Source organism: Vidua macroura, chromosome 1 (assembly GCF_024509145.1).
Source record: "Vidua macroura isolate BioBank_ID:100142 chromosome 1, ASM2450914v1, whole genome shotgun sequence".
NCBI classification, from domain to species: domain Eukaryota; kingdom Metazoa; phylum Chordata; class Aves; order Passeriformes; family Viduidae; genus Vidua; species Vidua macroura.
This window is the reverse complement of record NC_071571.1, coordinates 80237553-80262841: the sequence shown is the minus strand read 5'-3', so window position 1 is coordinate 80262841 and position 25289 is coordinate 80237553. Positions and strand designations below refer to the sequence as shown.

Here is a 25289-nt window from a genome sequence, read left to right as displayed (position 1 = left end):
TCTTGTCTAGTTTGTGGCCACTAAGTTGAAGCTAATTAAAAATTGCTCAGTGTGGTTTTTTTTGTTGTTGTTTTTTGGTTTTTTGGGTTTTTTTTTGTTTTGTTTTGGTTTTTTTTTTTGCTAACTTCACCTGCTTAGGCTCAGGGTGTTGAGTTCAATGTCTAGGAAATAGTTTTCAAATTCAGTTTTAAACTTGTGTAAAGCACAGACTTAAAGCATATGTATCTTTTTAAAATAGTTCAGTTGACCAGAATAATGATTTGTCCAGTCAAAGCATAGAAAAGACCATTTTTTTTTTCCCTGGGATTTAGATTTCACTGTTTCTTTACATTTCATCAATATTACAATAGTCCCATCTCTGCCCCTTTTATGTTCGTGCCATTACAGCACAAATGTTTTTTGAGGGCTTCATTTTTATGAAAAGCTCCTGATTTTGAAGAAAACGTTAAGCTGGAATTTTGGTGCCACAGAAGACCTGGTTTCTGTCTTATTTTGTGAGGCTTTCAGGGTGCTTGAAGGCTTCCCTGGCAGAAGAGAAACTTTCATTTTGGACCTGGTTTTGTCATAGGACAGGATATAACTCTGTGATGGTCCCTTGAAATTATTTTGTAGAGGAGTCCAGCATGGTCGCTGGGCTGGAGGGGTGCTGCTGCCTCACTAAGTGACATTTGTGTTCACAGCATCCCTTGTGGTGTTAGTCCAACCCTGATTTTGGCCAGGGATGGAGCAGGGAGCCTTGCAGAGGCTTTTTGAAAGATTTGTCAGAAAATATCCAAGGAGGCCTGTCGGAGTCCAGGACATCCCTCTGGCTGCCCATGCTGCCTCAAGACCCTGGCAGGGGGCTCAGAGACCTTGGCACGAAGTCAAAAACAACTGTGGCTTCAATTTTAGCCCGTGGAAAAAGCTCCCAACTTTGTATGAGGAATTACAAGCCACAAGAGTTTGAGTAGTTGAATTAACACAGGGTGAAAAAGTGGAATTTTGGGGCTTTTTTAGAATGGGGTTCAGGGGACAAGATGGAGGGATTTGGGCATGTCCTGACCTTCTTCTCCTTCTTCTTCTCCTCCATGTCTTGGTGTGATGGTGACACTTTTCTATTGGTTTAAGGTAGAGACACACCGTCTAACATAAATGATAGATATTGTCACATTATTGCAAACAGAGTATACGTAATTTTGAGTATAAAATGTAAATGCCGCCTCAGGTGGCAGACACAGAATGCCATGGCTGACCTGGTGGACAGACCTCAGCAGGTCAGAGAAAGAATGTTATAGATAAGGAAAAATAAACAACCTTGAGAACCTGATCCTACACATTTCAGATTCCTTCTTTGGCTGCTCGGGCTGGGAGAACAAGGACTTTTACAATCTTGGGGTCATCCCGACATACAGACCCCAAGAGAGACCCACATGCCTCAGAGGCAGGAGGTGATGTACCTGGAAGGGACAGGAGACAAATGGAGAAAACTTCTCTCCCTGGGGCTTGGCTGATTTGCATCTCTCTTGATGAACCACAGAGCTTTGGGTCAGCTCTGTGTCAGCCATGGCCAGTGAGTAAGGAGGATGGCTGGAGGATTGCTGGAAGCTGTCTGTGCTGAACGGTGCTGCCGAGAGGGAAAAATGAAAACCATGAAAAAATATAAAGGGTCCCAGATGCTTTCATCTTCTGACATACTCCAGTTTTGCATAATTCTGATGTTAAACGTCTTGGGAGGCCAATTAACCAAAACATCTTCCTCTCTTAGTGAAGCGTTTGGCCATAGTTCAAGGCTTTATCGAAATGGGGAGGCAACTAAGTCAACTAAACTTATGCAACCCAAGCTATTCTGTGATTCTGTGATCTTAAAAATATTGAAAATTGCCATCTTTAGAGTTTCAGATAACAAATTAGTTGCATTTAGTTGTGAAGGAATTTTTTAGCTATCATTTAGATGGTTTCCAAGCATTAGAAAATGCAGTTCAATAAGCTCTGTTCTCCTGGCAATTCTTTGATTGTCACACTTGCCTGCAGTGGTGGATTCCACCCAGCCAACAGCCAAGTACCCACACAGGTACTCACTCGCTCACTCCCTCCCACACCAGCAGGATGGGGGCAAAACCAGGAAGAAGAGGACCAATAAACTTTTAGGCTATGATAAAGACAGGAAATCACTTCTCATGCACTTTCATGGACAAAACAGACTTAAGTAGGAGAATTTAATTTATTGGCAATTAGCATTAGTATTTAATTACAGATTTAGGTATTGGGAAACTTAAAAAAAGGACAAACATTAGATTGCTTAGGGAAAAAACACCTCTTCCCTTTCCCAGGCTCAACTTCGCTCCAGACTCCCCTCCCTTATTATCACTGTAGGTCATGCTCAGTGCCATCAGTGAGGCAATGAGCAGAGTGGGGGGTTGTGAAGTCAGAATCTGCTGATTTCTCTCCTCCTCTCAATGCCTGTCTATGCTTCAGTGGGAATCCTTCACTGGCTGCAATCTTCCCCTTCTAGGGTGTACCAGCTCTGATGCTGGCTTGGGAGAAATAACTTCTAAAACACTTGGTATGTTACATGTTAATTACCAGTTTTATAAACATCTGTTCAGCTTCATATAGCTTCTATCCATGCTACTGGAAGGCGGAAAAAAGGGAAAAATTAAAATCTACTTTTGTTGTCTTCCCTCTTTGGTCCTTTAAAAATATTTCTGTATTTCTGCAGGACATGGATTACAACAGAGCAAAAGGGTCTGAAGGAAGAGGCTCAGAAGGTAAGGGATTAAAATCAATCCTGGAGTGATTCTGGACCTCTGGAGTTACATGGGAGCTCAAGCAATGACCTAAGAGCAATAGGAGAAAAGACATAGCTAGGAGAAGTAAGCAAATTCATGGAGGAAGACTTAGCAAGTCCATGGATACTTTTAGTCTGAACTGCCAGTCTATGAATGGAGATGCAAAAATTTCCCAGGGTAATAGACACAGAAAGTGTACTTGCAGCTCTTCTTCCCTGCAGCCCATAACATGACACATTAATAGACCATGACTACTGATTGAAGCTGCTCTCAGCTGCCTCTTCAAAATAGAGGACTTCACCACTCTTCTCCAGAAGAGCAGAGGTGTTTCTTGCCTTTCCTGTATTGACGGCTTCCCTTAAGCCATCAATAACCAATAAGCCTTAAGCCAATGTTGGTTGTGTCCCCACATTTGGCATTTTCAGTGCTTCTGTTGCTGCTGTAGCAGGGCTGATACAGCCAAGAAACACTTCAGCCATCTTCTGCTGAAGTTCTGAACGAGACATGAGTGAAGCCACGTACTTTTGTTTCACAGGCTGTGGAAAGCCCATCACAATCAAATTGGACCACATCTCTGTCTTCAGGGTCCCCAGAGGTATATTCAGGGAAATATTTAACCCCCTCATTAACCTACCTTTGCAGGTTAGCTTTGAGCATGGGAGCTTGAGAGTCCTCAATGACAGACATCCAAACCTCAACACATTTTCTAAGTAAGGAGAAAAGTGGGAATCAAACTTACAGGCTGAGCAAACCCAGCAAGGTGAATTTCTTCACAACACATGGTGTGAGCATGACTCAGGAAAGCTGCAGGTAGAAATATCTGGAACTGATACATTCCTTCAAGTTTCTACCAAAGTCATGGGAGCACAAGCAGAACTGTTCAGTAGCCACCAGGTGCTCTACCCAATTTAGTAACACAAGGCATCCATGAGTGTTGGACAAAAGATGTGGACAGATCATGTTTGTTTGGTTTTTTCAAGATTTTAGTTCTGACCATCTCCAGAGGTCCCGCCTTTCTACATAGAACTGCTCTTTGAATTACTCAAAGGCAGGAAGAAAAATAAGGTGTGATAGTTCAAACTGTAGAAATGTTACAGGCATATCTGTAAAAAGGATGAAAGACATTGTTTCAGACTGCAAGAGTGGCTTAATAAATGCAATTTACAGCAGCACTAGTCAGAAAAGATAGTTGTAAAATTCAGTCCAGCAAGTGTAACTCATCCAGAGCTCCACAGTATACTGCACAGAATAAGAGTGATACATTTAGGATCAAATTAGGGCTGTTTGAGTTACAGCTGCTAGGAGCCCAGCACTTTGGAAATGCAAGAGAGGAAGGAAGTAAGATATATAATTTAAATTAAAAGAGAACACCATTTGTATGGAAAGCCACCAGCCTATTTATCTTACTGTCCTTTTCAAAGCAAGACATAAACCTGAACAAAATTCCAGTAAAATTAAGTACATAAAATATTGGTTTTGATGAAGACTCTATTACATAAATTAATATCACCATGTTGACTGTACCTTTGTGAGTCACAAATGCAAACTATTAATAGAAAAATGCATGAATATTAACAGAGTGGTTTCATGACAGCTATATTTTTGAAGCTGTTAAAAAAAAGGAATTATAGTTGTAGATAATTTTAGTGCCCTAGATGCATGTAATTTAGTAACAAAACAAATGTTTCCTCTGAAATGCTGCCAGCAGTTAGAAATTCCCAGTCTCTTGCCAAGCATTAAAACCTGCAGCCTTTGAGTGGAGTCCTTTCTCCTCCTGCACTTCTAATTTCATCATAGAGTTGACCCTTTAATTTTTTTTTTCTTTAACATTTTTTGGGGAAACTGAGGGGGAAAATTTTAGGTTATTATCTATATCTATACTTTAAAAATCATACGCCTTTTTTGAGCTGTCTGGCTACTTCTACCTGTCAGTGAATCCTGATACACCTTTTTCTGTTAGACTAAAATGCCAGATAGCATGTATTGAATTTCCTAACAGAACATGATCAAATCACCCTTAACTTTTCCCTGGGTAAACTGAACAGATACCACTCATTCATTTTAAGGTTCATCTTCAGTCTTCTAATTTCTCCCATAGTGTGATTATCAATTCCTCCTTGTATTACAAACATTAGCACAAGGCTTAGCATTTTCAAGAGCACTTTGTAAAGAGAAAATTATAAAACAACTCAATTTCTGTCTAACATTCCTGTCTCTACACCCAACAACTGCAATAAGATCTATCTGTTTATTCTCAAAATTCCTGGGTTTTAGCTGAAATGTAAATGAGCATTTTCCACACTCCAAGGCAAAATCTATCCCTAAGTGCAAGGTAGGTATGAGATGCCAAAGACTGATCTGACAGGCAGTGTTGTCAGCCATTAAGATGGGTAGGGGAGCACTGAAAACTGACAGTATTTTAGGTCTGGGATACCCCAAAACCTATGGCCACTTCTCTACACATGTCTGGCTACAACCCATGAGGGATTATGGCTGTTCTTAAGCCTGACAGCAGCACATATGCAGCCACCTTATGTTTTGGTGTGTTTTGTATCTCCAGATGATTTGTGTTACCATAGGACCTTCCATGTAAATACCTGCAGAAACTTGGACTGGGTAAATTAAGATCAGCTAATGACAACCACATTTGCATGTCCTTGATGTGATAGCACAAATCAGGATGATAAATGTTGTTTAGCTTATTCTATGATCTGAGTAAGGAGATCACAGATTAGGTTTGGATCTGGGTTTTTATGATTGATTGATTCCAATAAAGATAAGCGTTAGATAGAAAAATTATCTGACACTGGTAGTCAAAAAAGAAATACGTGAAAATTCAGAGAGACAAAGAAGAAGAAGAATCCAGAGGAGAAAAAAACCCACCAAAACCAACCAAACAAACACAAAAGTACCCCCAAATCCACAGCAAAAGAACCCAAAACCAATAAGCATCAGAAGAATAACGCAAAAACCAACAGGTTAGTTACTTATTGCCAGAATAGAGAATCACCACAGATGACTAGTTTTCCCAAAGGCAAAGAGAAACAGAAGCCCACTATTACTGTACCACTCATCCTAGGCATAAAAAAGTACCATGATGATGGACGGAAAGTATTTGCTCCAATATTACAGAATTACCAGCATTTTTTATGTCTTTGCTCTCCCTACATTTCAAATACAGCAGGCTCCTGGACCGCTACACTGTTCAGGCTCAGTCTGGTGAATCATTCTCAAGTTACAAGGAGACTCCTTACCTGGAAGATTTAAGAAAGTAAAAAAAAAAAATCTTTGAAGTGGAAAAGCTCCTCAGGAAGCGTAGAGATCAAAAAGTTTTCCAAGTCTTTCTACAAGACTCTGCAAGCCTTGTTCCAGCGCAATTTGTCAGCACTGAACACTGTAGAGTGAGGTGAGGATAGCCCTGTAACCAGACCAAACTCCTTGTTGTGAGCTGGTGTTCAACAAGGAGCAGGTGGTTCCTCGGCAGGAACAGAGGATCACATAAGATCATCTGAGTCTGCCAGCTCCAAATGTTTGCAGATGATAATAGTTAAAAAATGGCAGAAACATCCTGAAACTTCTTCCTTTCATAAAATTATCCTATCTGAACAGGCTTTGGACATTTGTTTCAGACAGTTCTATAAATATCAGCTGCATGTAGCAATCAGGATTTTGTCTTTAGAAATTGTCCACAATTTATTCACGTGATGTACAAACACCCAAAGCGAAGACCACCTGGAAAAGTACCTGTGGAACCATAATACTTTTTTTTTTAATTATTATTATTATTTTGACATAATTTCTTTGTTTGATGTGGCTCATCCCAATAACCCAAGAGCTTTTAAAGTAAACCTGTCCCATAGGGAATGTTTCCTTACTATTTGGGCATGGTAGCTGCCTCTCTTCTACCTATAAAAGTTCACAGCAACTTCTAAACCTAAAGTGAGAGATGGGACAGGGTACAGTAACTATTTGCTAGGTAAATATATATGCTCATTATCTTTTAAATGAGAATGATAAGCCTAGAAACCTGTAACTGTAAAAAGAAATAGAAGAAGCATTAATGTTTGAGACAGACTTGTGGAATGTTTTGGTTTAATGTGATGAATGATAAGGCCTTCAGAAAATGTCAAATTAGGAACAAGTGAGTTTTGCTGCCCACAGCAAATTGTGTCTGTAAATAAAATCTTTGTTCAGACACTACATGTTTCCCCTGGAGTGCAACAATATACTTCATGTAAAGGATCTGAAGGTATTTCCTGGGCTCTCTTTGCCTTTATGCTTGATCCTTTGGCAGTTTGCTGACAGAATTGGAGGAAATTTCCCCTAAAGCCCACAGTAAGATCAATTTATCCCCTTCCTCAGTATAGGATGAAGAGCTCTAGAAAAGGAAAACATAAATATTATGTCTTGTCTTCTACTGTGTTGAGTTGCCAAAAGACCCAGTTCCTAGATAGAGTCCCCCTTCAGAGAGATAGAAGACTTAAGAACTTCTCCCACCACAAAAGCTCCAATATCAAGCAGGCCATTATTCTTCAGATCCAGCCACTAAGTGGATCAGAATTGGGTAAGGCCATAGTGTTTCCAATACTGTATGCACCTTTTCATACTTAGTAATGTGAGCTATATGTACTTTATTTTCAATTTTTTTTTTTTTTTTTTAGGAAGTAAGCTGCTGCCCAGACACTAAATCCTAGTGCTACAGCCCTCCAAAGGATCTCTGCTTTAGGGATCTCTCTAGTTCAGTATATCTTATGGATCAGTTCAGCCTTCCTATTGATAGTTTTTTTTTAACTGAAGATTTTCTGTATGTATTGGGAAGGTTTAAGAACAGTACCATGGTAAACAGTTTATGCTGTGGCTGAGGCTGAAGGTCTCCTTGGTGGAAGCCAGTGTATGTTGCCAGCTGCACTGAGAAGGCAGCAGCTTATACCATCCCCAAAACCAACTGAAGTGCCACAGCTGGCAGAGGGGTAATGAGTGAGAGTTTCAGTAGCCTGGTCTTGCCTGTTGAGGAAGGCTGGTGGAAGGTCAAGCTGGAAATGGAGATCTGCTTCTCATCAGGGAACAAGGACCAAAGGCAGCTGACAGGAGCTACCACAAACAAGTGGGAGTCTGAGGAGCTGGTCAGCTGGAGAGTAGCTGCATAGCAGGAATAAATACATCCCTTGTTCCAAGCAGGTATGTGCAAGGGCAGCCACATCCAAGCAACTCCAAAGGCTTGTTCATTAGGTAGACTTATGAACATCAGCTGATACAGACTTGTTCCAAATGAGTGGATTGAGTTCACTTGATTAAAGAACTCAAAAAGAACTTGAGGCTGATCTGTTGACTTATTAGAGCAAAATACCAGTTCTATTCTCTTAGAAAACAGTGACATGGACAGATGAATTTGAGCATTGTAATAAAAAATCCTTAGCTTCTTGATTTTTGATATAAAATACAATTTTATCATGCTCTGAGATGTTCTTTGAGATGTTTCATTAGTTCAGTAACCCAACGTAATGTTCCTTCTCTCAATGTCTTGACCTTAATGGCACACTACCTCACAAAGTACATCTGACTGCAAAAGACACCTCTCATTAGATTTGCAGCCAGGCTTTCCACCTGTATAACTGATGAGAGTGGTCTCTCTGTGCTCCTTGGTAAGTGTGCAGATGAGCTTTTATCACATGACCTGGCAAATGTGATGCATGCAGACATGTCAGAGTCCCTGGGCAAAATGTGACAATCACCACTTGACTTCACCTTGATCTCTTCTCCAGTCAGGCCATATGGTGGGTTTGCTTCTTACAGTTCATCTTTCATCTTCTTTGTTACTGTCAGAAGGTTGGGTAGATTCATGACCATAAAAATGCAAGCAACTTTCGCAGACTTAATGTAAAAAATGGCACACTAATTCTAAAATTTCTCTTTAATCTTAAAGATAAATGAATATTCAATCAATCAATAATGGAAATACATGCTTGATACTATGGGTGGAGAAGATGAACCAACCTGCATGCCTATGTTTCTTAAGTTTCTGTCTCATAAAGCCTGATAGAATTTTGCATGTAGTATCACTATTTGCCTTCTGCATAGTATATATCCTCTCTTTTTAAATTTTTTTTTTTTAATGCAGAAACTGGAAAGGAAAAAAAAAAGGTATAAAATACACAAAATGTACTTAGGTTTAGGTTTAGTTAATTGATTGAACCACTAAGAGTGTCCTTAGTCTGGGCAACAGTCAGGACATACTGCTGGCTTACTCAGACATAATAATTTCTGAGAATGTTGGTTTACTGAGAGCACTCTACAAAAACCTTTCTGTAATTATTTTCCAATTAGAGCACATTAGGTACTCTTAGTTTAATAATAATAAAACAGCTACATCATAACCTCTTTTAATAAATATTTTTATCAAATTCATAGGCAATTTGCCCATTTTAAGAATGTTTTTTCAAATGTGTAAACTAAGCTTGTTAAAAAGAAGAAATGAAGCAGATTTTAAAGTGTGCTTTTTAAAATGTGTTTTTTCTTTTTGTGAAAGCTTGTAACTTTAATTGTTTAGACCGGTGCATGTGAAAAAATAATGACAGGTTTTTAACTTGCAAACAGATGTAATTTTTAGCAGTGATATATAGTTTATACTGATATGACTCACAGAGTCTCCATTTTCTGTTTGAGGGACTGAAGCCCACTCACTGCACCAAAGCCACAACCTACATATTTTTCTCAGTCATTTAAAAAAGGAACACAGGGTGCTGGAAACACATTTCTAGTTGATGGACAGCAGCATGCCAATTTAGAGCTCACTCTAGGGACAAATAAAAATGGAAACTATAAAACTGGAAAGCAGCATCTTGATGTACCTGTCTTTATGTACCAGGAAGGAGATGTATGTTATTAGGAATACACGTCCAGAACCTCTAACAAATTTAGGGATGCTGAAGGAAAGAAAACACTCATGGGTAATATGTAATTACACAAGTATATAATGGATATTGTATTGCCCATTTGACTCTACTGGTGGGTTTTCCCCATCTATTTTTCTTCTAAACAGTATTCCCCTATAGTCACAAGAACTGATCACCAAAATCATAATCCTGAAAAATGCAGAGCAATTTTCAAGTAGTGCAATGTAATTAACTTATCAAAGAAGCTAACAACTGCTGGCAAGCACTAAGATGCATTAAATAAGGTAAAAAAAAAAAATTCTCATGGTGCTTGATGGGTTATTTTTGTATCAAAATCTGAGCTGCTAGTGTCCTTTACCAGAAAGTACCAAGTACAGAAATATTTCAGACTTACAAAATATGATCTCCTGTATTGCACTGAATGTCTTTGTTGTGTATTTTCATGAACTTTGTTAATTAGCTTAGTGGTTTTACCTTACACTTAGTAAAAGATATGGGCAACTTACAGTAGGAATGATCAGACAAAACATCTCTGCCCTACAGTTGCTGACGGAACAGCAAAGGTGGGTAAATAACAAGCAAACAAAGTAACCAATCTTTAAAAAGAGGCAACTGTAATGGCTCTTAAATGCTACAAAATCTGAAGTATTTAAATAATGGGATCATGGGAAACAGGTGGGTATATTTCAAGTGGACTAGCTGTTTGATAGTGAGTAATTCTGGAATGGCCAGTGGGAAACAAGAATGCATATTAAGACAAACCTGTCACTCAAAAAGCTGTTCAAACAAAGAAATTTTTCAAAGGAGATGTCATTTTCAAGAGCAATCCAACATGAAGTTGATCCATGAGAAGAGCAGTGATTAAAAGAGACCTAAGGTAATGGGTTTTTCTTTTTGCTTTTCTTCAAACACTCATGATACTTCCACAGGTCTCAAGGATAAAAGGAACAGAAAAGGTTTGTTTACAAAAAGGCCTGTCACTTTTATATTAAGTTTCATGATGTTGCAAATTACTTATCATTGCCATTTTAACCTTTTAGAGGTTTTGCTACCTGACCTCCACCTTTAAAATGTTCTCCCAATAATGTTTGATACTCTAAATACATGTTAAAACTATTTTAACTTTGCTGAAAAGTATATTTGTAGCAGTTATTTGCCTCCAGTCTCAACATCACTTCTCATACTCAGAGAAAACACATTCTTATGAGGGAAATTTCAGAATGAAGACAAATACTTCATTTTCAGGCCCAATTTCAATGTGAAGCACCCCCCCCCCCCCTCCAAATGTCTAAACTGCAGTGGACTCTCCTATCACAGTACAGATGCTACTATTGTTGAGTTTTGGGTTGTTGTTTTGTTTTTGTTGCATTTTGATTGTTTGGGTTTTTGTTGTTTTGGTTTTTGTTTGTTTTGGGTGGGGTTTTTGGTTGTTGTGGTGGCTTTTTTTTTTTTTTTTTTCAATAATGGGTATGTTTCAGTAGCATGTAATTTTTAAAGGCTTCTCATCTACTCTCCGCGTGCGCTTCTCTTCTGCCTGGTGTTTCATAAAGGTGTATCAGAATGCGGTGATGTATCTCTTGGAGCACCTCCTTTTACCCGGAACGTCTGGCAGTCGGAAAGCAACTCTTATTTCCACCGTCTCCTCTGTTAACGAGAACTTACTGCTGCCTTCCACCTTGGGGAGGGGGGGTGGCGGTGCACTTCCCTGTTTTTATTCCCGGCGCAGTCGGTGCCACGTCCCGCCCGCCGCGGGCTGAGGGCCCCGCCGGGGCCGCCCTTTCCGGCGGGCGAGGCGCGTGCCGGCTGCGGCGGGGCGGAAGCGGCTGCGGGGCCGCGCAGGAGCCGGGCGGGCGCCCGGGCAGTGCTAGGGCCGGGGCTAGGGTAGGGGCCAGCGCTGCCGCTGCCTGCCGTGCCCGGAGCCCCGCTGGCATGAGCGGCGAGCGGCGACGGCCGGGCCCAGCCCCGCGCCCTCCCCTCGGGCCGGGCCCGGCGGCTGCCGCCGCGGCACGGCGGGACGTGCCGGCTTCGCGGGGCGGCGCGGAGCGGTGCCGGGCGGGACGGAGCGCGGCGGAAAGGTGAGGCCTCCCTGGGCTGCGCTGCGCCGCGCCGTGCGGGCACGGGTGGCCGTGCGCCGCGCCAAGCCTGGGCCGCCCTTCCCCGAGGAGCGGGGACGGGAGAAATCGGGACGTGGAGTGCGACTCCGCTTCAAAAGCAGCGCGGTCAGCGGTGTCTAGGGAGGGGATTCTGCCCCTCTGCTCTGCTCTGCTCTGGTGAGGCCCCACCTGCAGTGCTGCGTCCAGCTCTGGGGTGCCAGCACAGCAAGGACAGTGAGCTGTAGGAACGAGTCCCCAGTTGGGCCAGGAAGTTGATTAGGGGGTTGGAGCTCCTCTCCTGTGAGGAAATGCTGAGACAGCTGGGGCTGTTCAGACTGGAAAAAAAGAAGGCTTTGGAGTGAATTTTGGCCTTTTGACCTGAAGGGAGCCTACAAGAAAAATGGAAAAGGAACTTTTACAAGGGCAGGTAGTGACCAGGACAAAGGGGAACGATTCCAGCTGAAAAAGAGTAGTTTTGGATTAGATGTTAGGAAGAAATTCTGTACTGAGTGTGGTGAGGCACTGGAACAAGGTTGCCAGAGAAGTTGTGAATGCTCCATCCTGGGAAGTGTTCAGGGCCAGACTGGATGGGGCTCTGAGCACCCTGGTCTAGTGCAAGGTGTCTCTGCCCAGAGCAGGGGGATTGGATCTGAGAGACCTTTAAAGTCCCTTCCAGCCCAGGCCACCCTGAGGTTCTGTGAATTTTGGTCCTGAGCTCTGTGCTATGAGACAGCTTGGTACATGTCAGGGCTATAACGCTAGTAAGCAAAGATATTTTTCAGGTGGGAGGGTTTAACCTATAAATAGAAATGTGTTGTGCAGTTTTAAGGTTTATAGGGTGGCTATTAAATTTGTGAGTTCTGAGGTGACTGGCCTGGGTAGCCACTAATTGTCTAGAACATTAATGTGACAACTGCCAAGCAACCCATAACTTTTGGGCAGGATTATGTGTCAACTCAAGATAAATATCTCTGAAAATTTACTATATGGCCACATCCTAAACCTTTGGAGAGCTTGCTAAATTGTAGATTTAGATTGTAGACATCCTATCTTGATACCTTGATCATACTGGAAGACACAAAGATTGGAAATTTTTGCACTAAGCAATGATCCTGGTGCAGTGGATGTTTCACAGAGCACCAGGTGAGTTTGTAAAAACTGTTTTGTTGCAGGACTGAAACTTGTTTAAAATTTCTGTTAATCCTTGGGGTTGTAGGTGATAATGCACCCCAAGGATAGCAGGTATTTAATCAGGGCACTAATTCTTGTGCAGGTTGTGTTTGAGGAACTGGCACAGCTTAGCCTTGGTAAGAAATGATGGTCCGGGGAGTAAGTTAGAAAATAGTTTGAATGCTGTCTTATTTTACCAAACTGTTCTGGATCTTCTTCCTTGTTTTGAATAATTTATGTACACTCTGAATTTTCTAAATATAATGTAACTCTTAAAATATTGTAATTTTCCTGAAACATATCTTTTGTTCTGGGAGAGAAACTCTTCATATATTTTTTCATTCTTCAAAGCCAGGATAATCTTCAAGGGTGGATGACAGAACCAACCAGCCTTTCTGCAGGTGCAGAAGAGAAAAAAGAGAGCATTCCCACACAGCTGATGAAGCATAAAAACAAAGTTGGTGTTGCTTCTGAGGAACTTGGCTCAGCAAATGCACCTGCAGACCAGAAAGAGCAAACTACATCAGAAATAAGACAAGACTGTGTATACAGAAGTAGTGGGAGACCTGAGAAGATAGAAATAATTAAATCTCTTGTGATGGATCAGGATGCATCCAGAAACTGTGAGCTATATGTACCTGTGTCTAGTAATTGTTCAGCAGTGGAGTCATCTGAGGAGAGGTAAGGATTAGTTTTTTAAAATATATTAACAATTTTCCTATAGAAAGGGAGGGTACTTTCAGTTCATGAAGGTAAATTTATGCTTTTTTTTCCTTGGTATCTTTGGTTCAGGTAAATCCCATTAACTAGTTCAATAATTAAAGTATTTACATGCAACTTCTTGCACTGTTTTTTTCTTTTGTGCATGCATGTTCTCATTTAATCATTCTTTTCCACCATTCTCTTTCTTACTTTTTCACTATATTTTTGAAATGTTTATCTGAACATTAATGGAGAAAGGCTTTTGTTTCGACAGATTGCTGTGCTGCAACAGTGTTATGACACACTTTCATCTCTGGAATGAGAGTGTCTGTGCAGATGGATTGCACCTCTTGCCTACCTGGATTTCAAAACAATTCTCTTGAATTGCAGTACCTTGTTTACTCTGGATGTTAATCTGTCATGTTCTCAGTCTGTGGCTGCTTCTGTTTTATCAACTCCCAGAAAGAAGGTGGTTTCATAATAACTGCAGAAGGGACATAACACTGCTTCCTTTACACCAAACTTCCTCTTTCTTGATCTCACTGGCTTAGTCAGTTGAGCACTTCTTCTCTTTCTGCATCTTATGCTGAATTTATTCATTGGCTGTATTGCAGAGGAACGATTTCCCTGCCCTGACACAATTTCTCTCCCTGTGGGATCCCTTGTTAGCAGCAGGTTTCTTCATGCTCAGAGTGGGAGGTTGGTGCTTTATATTTTAGATACTTGGCTTGTACACAAGATAAGCTAGAGATTGCTGCTGTCACATACCAAGCTGTGTGGTTTTCTTCATAGTATTTTCAAGGTTATTAAGTATTCTTTAAAGTCTTCACAAACCTTAATGGACTTGAAACTCTTCTGAGAAATTAGGCTTTGTCCAGCATCATAGTGTAACACAAATATGGACTTGAAACAAATCTTTATATGATGTTTCTTCTCACCAGATAATACTGTGTTTGATACCTATTATATCTGTTGTTTCTCTTTTAATTAATGATTATTTAGTGTTGTTAAAAATGCAATTTCATGCAGCTACTTGAGCACTTGAGTAAAATCTTAACTAGTTTTATATGACAGCCAGTAGATGAATTTCTGGTATTAAGCTCCATTGCTCTTTATACTAAAGATTTTTTGTTCTCAAGGGAGATACACACAGATGGTTTGAGTAAGCCAGTTTGGACGTAAAGAGAAAGAAATACAGAGCCATCATTGAGCAGTCTGTCCTTTCAAGTTTAATGAAAGTAATCCAGTTACCATCTGGCTACATAAACTCTTTCTCACTGTCTTCCTAATTGCTTGTCCTTTCTTAGTGGTGTAAGATGTGCCTTAATTTCTTCCTAGTCTTTTGGAGGCAGACTGTGGTTTGGATTTGGGGTGTTCTTGAGTAGAAGATTAGTATAATAGTAGTAATAGTAGTAATAGTAGTGGGCAGTTAGCAATAACCTTGCAGCCTTTTTCTGCTTAAGTACTTTCCTTTGAAAAACAGACTTCCAATGTAAACTTCTTTTAGTGCTATACCTAAATGATACTAATATGGCTGGTGACATATGTTTTTTTTAAATATTTTAATTGTGAAGCTGTGATAATTTTTTAGAAATTTATTTGTTAGATGTAACTATATGACAAACGCCTCTGGGGAATGGAATGTGCAATTTGCAGTCAGTTTTTTGAACATTGTATGGATCTCTGTTTTCAGCAGTAATGTTCCCATACAAGCTGCAGATGCTGGTCTATGCAGTATTCCTGTGGGGCATAATTTCCTCTCTCATGGGCATAACTTCAGAATGTTGTATATATGCTCAGATGCAGGTACTTGACAATGTACCTTGGCCAAAAAGCCCATATTATTTGAGGAAGAAATGTTTCTCTGGATTTCAGCTAGCCTGTAAGCTGCAGTTTGTATCATGGTGGAAATTCTCCTTAGGTTTAGTAACATTCAAACTAAATGCAGGTAGTTGGCCACTTTTCATTGTATTCTGTCATGTATTCTGCTCAGCACGAGGCGGGTTGGTCAGTCCCAGTGGTGTGTAGATACAAAGCCCTCTTGGGTAATGTGTTCTTAGCTGGATGCATAGGGTACATTATTCATATATGCAGCAAATAGACATGTTGGCTTGTTTCTTTTGCAAATTTAAACTGTAAAATGTAGAAATACAAAGGGACTGGAGTATCCATTCAAACACAGAAGAGAAATTCAGGCAATGATTTATTACCAGCCTAGTGACAGATACTGGAGGGGAGCAGTTGAGAGGGTTTTCTAAACTTTTCTCTAATTTTTGAGAGCTCATGTTAGTTCTATGAAAATGGGTAAGATGGAAAGCAAATTGAGTTGAAAAAAATGGTAGAAAGACTAAAATACTTTCCTGAGTTGTAAAAAGGGGAAGAGGTTGAAAAGAAGAGTAGGATTTGTGCTGTTACTTGAGGTATGTGTTGATTTTTATTGCAGTGAAGAGGACATGTATCGTGATGAAGAAGAAATAGAGAGAGAGAAAATACTACTTAGTGAAACAAACTCATCAGGTACAATCAAACTTTGTGTGAAGTTTCAAATACAGTACTGCAACTCACTGTAGCACTGATGTGTGATGTCCTGATGCTCTCTCCTCCAGAGACTTCTGTGCACAGATGTCTGTTTTCAAAAGCAGTTGCTTATGACTGAGTACATTGTACAGTTTGATTCAAAAAAACATCAATTCTCTAGAAAATTAGTTGCTCTTAATACATCATTCCCTTTGTTTCTGTAGTTACTTTATGAGTGAATGTGAGTTCTTTGGAAAGCAGTTATATAGTCTGTGTTACAAGTGTTGTGCTTGAAAATTACTCAGTCATAGTCATCATAGCAGCATCTGTTGCTGGCATGCTTTGATACCCTCAGTACAACTTGGTTTTGGGATGAAGGCTGTTGGGATTCCAAGGCAAAACTGTATCTCTTCTTTCTGTTATTGTTACTGACTTACTGAGAAAGGTCTGTTGTCTTTCTTCCTTATAATCTAGCTGCTGTATGGAGAAGCTTTTGTCAATTTTTTCTGCTTGCTAAGAAAATGAAGAGTACTTTACTAATTTCTCCTCTTTGCCAATTAATTTTTGCAGAAGGGAGGAGCAGTGTGTTCCCTGTCTTGTAGAACTACATCATAACTTTTCTTCACACATAATTTTCAGAACAAACTGATTTTATCCCCTCCCACTGCAGCAATTACTTAGTAGCTACAGGTTGTGCTGCCAGTTTCATTTGGCACTGAAGTTATTTTAAAGTGATAGTGTGTTTAGAAATTTGATGTGCTTTCTACCTTCTTTTGTTTTATAATGTTCTGTTGCATGTAACATGTTGCATGTTCTGTTTTGACAGAATATAAATTAAGTGTTTCACCTGAAATGGACATCATGGAGTATTGCAGGAAGGAATGGAGAGGAAATACACCAGCAGCAAAAAGGATGAGAAAGGTAGCAGTTCTATGTTTATTGAACTTCATTAGGCTCTTGGTTTTTGTCTGCTACATGATTTTATATGCAGTCAGTCTTTTAAGATAGGAAATGCAGTAGCAGTGTTTTACATTGTGAGGTCTTACAAGTGTTTTACAGCTTCAGATGCTTTTCTTTGTGCTCATTTCAAATATGTTTTTAGCAAAGCTACTTGCTGATAATTTAGGGTTTTGATTATTGCTATCCTTTTTTATTGTTTTCAATTGAAGGTTTATGTTTTGTTTATGGACATAAATTGCTAATTTTGTGGACTGTTGAAGTGCAGAGCAGATTACCAAATTTTTGGGTGGAAGGCATGTAACTGAAAGTGGTGAATTGCTTGGATTTTTAAAAATTTTTCCTGAGATTTTTACCAGTTTTCTAACTATTTTTTTTATATTAATCTTGACCAAGAATGATAGAAAATAAAGTTGTTTTGTTGCTTGAGAGATGTAGTGAAATGTATGAGTAAACATAAAGATAGCTTACAAAAGTCAAAAACTCTCCATGCCTCCCTGGAGAGATAACTATGAGAAGTATGGACACACAGGACATGGGCCCTTGCCAGGATGGCTGAGCTGCAGAAGCTGCATTTCAACATTGTGGCTTCTGCTACAACTGTGAGTATGGGAACAGCAGGGAGGGAACAAATGTGCTGAGGCAAGTGTCAAGATATTTCAGCGTAAACACAAACTTACCCTGAGGCAGAAACAAACTACATGTGGCATGTTTGGGGTAAATAGCATCAATTAGTGCTGAAATTTCTTTTAAGCATGATGTGTAGTCTTGTGTGTGTATGTTGGATATTTTTTGGAAATCTAGGTGAGCTAGCTACCCATATTTCAATGATGTTTATGTTCTGTCATCAAACAAATACCTCAAACAGTTATCTATTAGATTTCTTCAGTTTTTTGTTTGTTTTTCAGCAGAACTAAGTTGTTTTTTTCAGGGTTTAATTTGTGACCTAAAAGTATTTGAACTTCCAAAAGGGGTAGTGGGTCAAGCTTTTTTTTTTTTAATAGCATTAGTATGTGGATGATAATATTCTAATACCTCTTATGTTAACAGTGTGTAACCTTAAAATGTTTTATTAATGATTGCATGTTCTTTGGATTTTGTGTTTTTCTAGGGATATGAAGCAGTTGCCCAGAAGTTTGCATCTATAAGGAGAATACGAGGTGATAACTATTGTGCTTTCAGAGCAACTCTTTTCCAGGCATTAAGCCAAGCGACCCAGTTACCAAGGTGGCTGCAGAGTGAGGATTTTACTATGGTACGTGTCAAACTGATCTTCTGACAATAGACTAATGTTCAGTCTAACCTATTTGATAATTTTATGATCTCATTTCTCTGATATGCTCACTTGTCAGTATCCCCTGAACTGAGAAGTTGTAATATTCAAGATTATTGTTTGTGCACAGTGATTCTTTCAACTTGGAATTGAGTCCAGATGCCCTTGGTTTCCATTTTGTAATGGATATAAATGTTACTATAGGGCTTACTGGAATGTCACTTGTCTGTCTTAATCTTGCTCTCTTGGTTTCTTCTTACTGCCTATAATGTGGCACTAAGAGATTTTCCACAAGACAACTGGTAATAACAAAAAAATACAGACAATTTATTCGAACATTTGAGAAAACCCTAGCTTTTCAAAATTATAATGTCTATTCTTGTGTGCCATATATGTTTTCTCTAGAAAGTGGAATAGCAAATTGGATGCTGTAGGCTTTGTAGAATGTGTAATTACCTGTGTCTTAAACGGTGCTTAAAATAAGTGTGACAGCAACTCCAACCTGACACGAAGAACAGTTCTTGTGGAGCACTGATGTATGAGAAAAGCAAAGTATTCCCCTACAAGTAGAAGAAGAATATTCTAGAATTTTTTTTGTGTCAACAGAGTCCATTTGATGGTATTGGTGAACATGGAAAAAACATGTAAGAAGCTGCCCATACAAAAGTGAGCCACTTGAGAAGAGTAAGGTTCCAGTTGTCAGGATGCTGCTGGAAATGTAAATGGTGAATGTCTGATGCAGACTCTGTGTGTAGGGTAGCAGTCCAAGGAGAGTCACAGTGCCCTTACTACCTTTTTGCATCACTTTAGAGGACAACTGAAAACTTCTCATTCTGGCCACTGTAATTTTTAAGTAAACATCTTGTGATTATGTTTTTGTACTTACTGATGAAAATAGTTCTGTGAGGTGTTTTACAGCAAGTACATTGCAAAATGGTTTCCTTTTTGTAAAAAACACATTCATTCAGCTCTCAACCCTTTCCACATTATCAGACTAAAGAACATAGTTTCCCAATGATCCTTTAAAGAGCAAACTTTTTTAAAATTATGTACTTTGAAGTTTTTAAGGATGTTGGTTTTTTTTTTGCTACTGATTCACAGAGGAAAATGTCATATGATAATTAACACTTTTTTGAAAAGGTTGTATACCTACAAAACAAACTGAAATGATAAATTTTTATGCATCAAAGCAGAAGGCACGTAAGAGAAATGTGTATACTGACAGCTGGCAGTACAAAAATAACAGGGCTTTTGGGTTTTTTCTTGTTTTTAATTTAAAATGGTGATTACATGCATATTTGTAGTTGTAGAAGTTACTGGCATATAATTTTTGATTATTTAGTTCTATGTGCACAGGATGCCAGGCTGGGTGGGAGAAGACCTATGCCTCTCTGACACATACTTGGTTGCCACTAAAGAGAACACATTACTAGTTTGGAGTCCTAGTAAACTGAAAATGGGCTGGTGGTGGCTGATGGCATAAGTGCTACTCTAGCCAAGTATTCACTCCATTGTAAGACCTAAGTTCCTCTTCCAGTTATAGCAGTAAGATGGGTTAATAGACAAAGGTACAAAACTGGACATGTAACTGCCAGGATGTCCCTCAAGGTAGGTCTAAACGCTCTGAACTGAACAGGTGTAGCACATGAGCAGTAAAAGAGGCAGTTCTAAGGCTAAAACATGATTTGATGCATCAGCAAATTCCCAAGTTGTTTTCTTCTTTAATAAAAACCCTGTCCCAGAGTGCTTGAATTGTGCTCCTTGAAAAGGAAACTTTCTTTTTTTTGTGTGTGTGTTCTGGACAAAGTAGTTTGCAGTCCACCGGGACTTCAGGATGATCTGATGAATGTCATTTTCTCTTCTCTTGGTTCAGGAACACTTTCAAACAAAGTCACTGTCATCTATCTGCTGTTGGGGGAGTGTTTTAATTAAAAAAAAAAACCAAAACTTCAAAACAAAATAAAAACAAACAAAAAAGAAGGCATGAGTAAGTTGGTTGGTAATTTTTTCAGTGCTTATGTGTTAGATCTGTAAATAGTAATAGACCAGTATTCTTACTGTTACCCAACAAATATTATAAACAGCCACTTGTGTTTGGTTATGATCATCTTACTATGATATCTGTTCAGAAGGATATACGAGGTATTATTTTAAGGTGAAAACAGTTTAAAAAAATAAAATATGCAGGTTGATGGTTTTTCCTTTCCAGACTTTTAGCTTAAGCTGACTTTTATTCTCTCATCTTCCAGCTTCCTGAAAACTTGCTGAGCAAGTATGACTGGATCAAGCAGTGGCAGCTCAGACAGAAACCTGGCAAGAGGATGGGAGAAATAAGGGATGAAATAAAAGAGTATTTAATACTTCTAAGGAAAAAGGTTAGAAAAGTATTTGTATATTTTTTGGTCACTTGCAAATAAGAAAAGTGACAAAGATTTTTGAATGTGGAGAGTTTAACATAAGGATGCTTTCAGTAGTGAAAGTCCCTTTTCTGTACGTATATTGCAAAAAAGTCAAGAATATCTGTTCAGATATGTGAGAGGTGTCTAGTCTTTTACTACTTGCAGTAGCCTGATGCTGGAATTAATTTGCAAGCAGCTCTGCAGAAAACAATTAATTAGACAGATTTCAATGAAAAAATTAATGTAAAAGAGTAGCTTTCTGCCTCTATAATTTCTTGTACTTATTTGAAGGAATGATGTATACTGCAGACAAATCCTTTTGCTATCTGGACAAGATTAAGGAAAGAAAAACACAACAACATTGAAGTAATTTCAAAGGAGTAGTTTTTATTCAATTTTTATATGTTTATTTCAGGTTATAGGAACATGATTGTGCCCCTAAATATTCATACTATATTACCTAGCCCCATGCTTTCTCTCTCTTAGAACTCTGGAACCTATTAAAAAACTCTTCAGTTGTTCCTGTCTTACTGTGAATGCAAATTCTCTTTATGAAGGCTTTTAAGAGTATTTGGAATACTGCATTCAGCAGTTTGAGCGTTGGAATGAAATACACATTTTGAGTAACAGAAATGTAAAGAATATTAAGTATATAGGCTTTATGGTGCAGGAAACAAAAAGTTATTTATTACCTTAATGTGTATTGTCCCACAACAATATTTGTTCTGCCACCTTGCAGCAATTTCTAGCATCCCTTCCTTTTGCTTTCCTTATGGATCAATTTAAGCAAAATCAGATCTAGTCAGCCTGACCTTGATTGGGGTACAGTTGTGGAAATATTCTTGATTGTTTTTCAAAAGGCACAAAGCCCTTCATAAGTTAAATTCTGAGTGCCTGTGCTGAACATCTTACAACTCACAAGTGGCTTTTTGCGGTTCCTGCCGGGTGATGGCTGTTGATTTGTGTTGTGTCTGATGGTTTGTTTGTTGTTTTTTTTTTTTTTCTAGTGGAAGAATATAAGTGAAATAAAGGATCCTCTTGAGAAACAGGAAGCTTGTGATAAATTGTTTAAAAATGAAGAGGAGGAGTATAGTCTTTATGAAGCGCTGAAATTTTTGATGCTTAACACTGCCATTGAATTATACAATGCCGATAAAAGTGGAAAGAGAGTGCCTGTCTTCTCCTGGCTCCTGTTTGCACGGGATACATCCAGCAACCCTTCTCAGTTAATGCATAATCACTTGAATCATATTGGTCACAGTGGAGGCCTTGAACAAGTAAGGAGAGGTTGTTCTTAAAGTGTTGTTTTCCTGTTCTTAAATGACTTCAGTTTCAAGTCATTTAAGAAATTTCTCAGCTTTTGTTGGGCTGACTGAAGCATCTGGTCTTTTGTTGGGAAGAATATGTTAGAACTGCTTACTTGTAGTGGGAGTTTGTAAAGGCCCTCCTCTGAAACACCACATTTTGTCTGGTGGCTGGCAGGTAGCATTCTTTGGAAATAGGGTTTGCTATTAATAGAACACTTGTATGGATCTCTTAGTTGTTAGCTTTTTAAAAAATACCACGATAAAGCTAATATTCAAATTATGAAGACCATGTGTAGCATATACATGGGTGAATTCTGATAAGCTAATGGAAGTTAGTGTTTTATACGTGGCATAAATGGTACACATATTACAAAAAAAGCCCCAAACCAAAACAAGCAGCAGTTAATGAGCCAAATAGACTGAAAGATTTTGGAAACATCCATTAAAAAAATTCCCTTGAATTCATTACAAGCAGGACACTGCAATGAAGTTCAAAACTTAATTGTAGATACTAGAAATATGGAAATACTCTGTTTTGGTTTTGTTTCTGATCTTAAAAATCAGACAACTGCAGTATAGATAAAACAGTTTGCTGTTTCTGTGAAAATAGGTGATTCATTGGTGACTTTTTTGCTGCTCAGTTTAGTCAATAAGTTATGTTGCAGTTTTTTGTGCTGCCTATATTTGTTTTATTTCAGTAAGATTTGTTGTAAATTGTTATTTAGAAAAGGATATGCTTGTCACTGTAGTAGACAAAGTAGAAGCTTTTCACATCTTCTTTTTGACTTTCTTCTCCTGTCAATGGGCTTTGTAAGGGCTTTCCATTTTATTTGGCTGGAAAGTTCAAAGTACCCTGTAAGAGTGAAAGGATCATTGTCTGAAACCTGTTCTTGTCTGGTTTTAAGTGACTTAACAGGATGAACACTGATGCAAGAGAATGTCTTTCCTACCTGCTTGCAGCAGTAGGACACTGTGTGTAAAGCAGTTTTTCTTTAGGGTTATTTTACTACTATGCTATTGTGGATTTGAGGACTTCGTTGTTAAATGCATGGTATCCTAGAAGGGGGTATGATGGAGATGAGAGAATGAAGGAGAGATGCTCATGTATAGGACTTCTCACTTCACAATTTTTGTCTTTGAAAAATTACATCTACTAGGTATTAGTTTAATATTTTTATGAGGAAAATCTTGTAGAAGGTTATGTTGAATTTTACACAAATATTTGTTGTTTCCAATGTAGGTGGAAATGTTTCTCCTTGCTTATGCTCTGCAGTATACCATCCAAGTGTACCGACTCTATAAGTACAGCACTGATGAGTTCATCACACTTTACCCCAATGACCCGGAGGAGGACTGGCCTGTGGTGACTCTCATAACTGAAGATGACAGACATTATAATATTCCAGTCAGAATGTGCCAAGAGACGATGCTCTGAACAAGTGATTGTTTGGCAGACAAACTTGTGCTGCTTATGGAGGTTTCCCATGCTATTTTGAAACAGGACAGTGACAAAATCCATGTGATTAAATCAACAACTTGAAATATGTGTTTTGGAAGTTGGCATCTGAAATAAAGTATCAAATAGGTACTATCTTAAATAGTAAAGGTTTGGCAAGCATGGCTTTGTTTTCCATTAAAAAATGGAATCTTCTGCAGTCCTTTTTTTTTGAAGGACTTACTCTGAATAGAATTGCCAAAACTATAGATTTATTCATTTTATTTCTTTTGGTGAGGCTCTGTGGTGAGACATGAGCTAACGTTTTGCTCCCCAAAATAATGACAAGTGAAATTTCTGGGAAAGTAAGGTGGCAGTGTCTTGGCAGATCTTTGTATTAGTGCTTAGAAGCCATTTATACAAAACTGGGTCTCGGGAAGTAATACAATTCTTTTGCAGTTGGAATTTAATGCCTGCCATGGTTTATGCTATAAGAGAGATGTTACTTAAAGTTTTCTAACGCTTTGGGTTGTTTTTTTTCCTACATAAGTGTCTCTTATTTAGAAGCCACTTGTCTGTTACACTGAAAATGAGCTGCTCTTCCCCTTTCAACCCATGGAGAGGGATGTGGCTAATGTGATAAGGGAGTATAAAAATTGTTTGATAGTCTGTCACAAAGTCAAAGACTACACAGAATTCCCACTTAAATTATGACAGCTGATAGGACATAGCCACATGCCTGTTAACTTCCATGTCTTTCATGTTATTGCTCCTGTAGTGTTAATCCTCTCTGCCAGCTTCTCTTGAGAAGATGAGGATTTTAATTTGTCCAGGGAGTGCAGTAGATGGAAATAAACTTTTGGTGCAGCTTACTCCTCCCAAGAGTGGAGATATGAGAGGTTCTGTTTCTGCTTAGTTATTCATTATGCTTTAAAACTGAAAGAATACAGAATGTATCAGATACTGGAAGTGCTGACAATCTTTAAAAAATAATTAAATAATGAAGCATTCGGCTTTTAGGTTCTGGTAGAAGTATGTCCCACAGATGACTTTTGGAACAAGAGAGTGAAAACTGATTTAACTGAAATGCTGGTCATACACAGGTCACTATTTACATTTATATGTAAATAGGGTAAGGTTTGAAAAACTTTTCATTTGAATATTCTGGAGAAAGTGGCGTGCAAAATTATTCTGTTCTAGTTGAAATTAATTTGTTAACTATTTTTGTGAAAGGTAATATACACAATGAAAATGTGTATTCACTATATTCTAAAATGTGTTTTAAACACATTAATGAGGCCTGTCATGTATTCTATTTGTCATGTTTTCTTTGCCTTCTAAATCAATTAGTTTATTACTGAAAATTTCTGGGAGCTACAAGGGAATAAAAAACTTAATAAATTAATCCGGCAGCACTTCGTTTCTTGTTTTATGGCCTATACTTTATATTTTTAATGTTTCACCTTTTGTAATCCACGTTGAAGTTAGTTTGTTCATGAAAGCTGTGAAGTTTAGTAACATAGGTAAAAGAAGCAATTATTGACTGCTTGCACACAGGCAGCAAAACCAAGTAATTCCCTGAACTGATGTTATCTAAGAAAAGCTGAAGAGGAGGAAAAATAAATTAACTTGTGCAACTCATAACTCTGATAGAAAAGTTGTAGTTATGATTTAATTAACTGAAATTACTGAATTGTGATAATATTGTTGAGACTTAACACCTCTTTGAAAAGATATTGTCACACATGTAGAGCAGTAGTTCTGAATGTATGACA

The 25289-nt window shown here is 38.7% G+C and overlaps 1 protein-coding gene across 1 annotated transcript; it reads left to right on the top strand.

Annotated features, from left to right (window-relative positions):
* Nucleotides 1–11582: 11582 nt before the first annotated feature.
* Nucleotides 11583–24919, top strand: OTULIN (OTU deubiquitinase with linear linkage specificity). Its single transcript, XM_053988346.1, has 8 exons — nt 11583–11736; nt 13276–13605; nt 16070–16143; nt 16970–17064; nt 18212–18355; nt 20623–20748; nt 21780–22049; nt 23320–24919. The coding sequence occupies exons 1-8, from the start codon at nt 11591–11593 to the stop codon at nt 23512–23514; spliced, it is 1380 nt and encodes a 459-aa protein (XP_053844321.1). The 5' UTR covers nt 11583–11590; the 3' UTR covers nt 23515–24919.
* Nucleotides 24920–25289: the final 370 nt, after the last annotated feature.

Excerpts from the sequence above, each read along its gene's own strand:
- OTULIN (XM_053988346.1), top strand. The coding sequence starts at position 11,591 with ATGAGCGGCGAGCGGCGACGGCCGGGCCCAGCCCCGCGCCCTCCCCTC. Across the intron at positions 18,356-20,622 it reads AGAGTGAGGATTTTACTATG|CTTCCTGAAAACTTGCTGAG; the intron begins GTACGTGTCAAA and ends CTCATCTTCCAG. Across the intron at positions 20,749-21,779 it reads TAATACTTCTAAGGAAAAAG|TGGAAGAATATAAGTGAAAT; the intron begins GTTAGAAAAGTA and ends TTTTTTTTCTAG.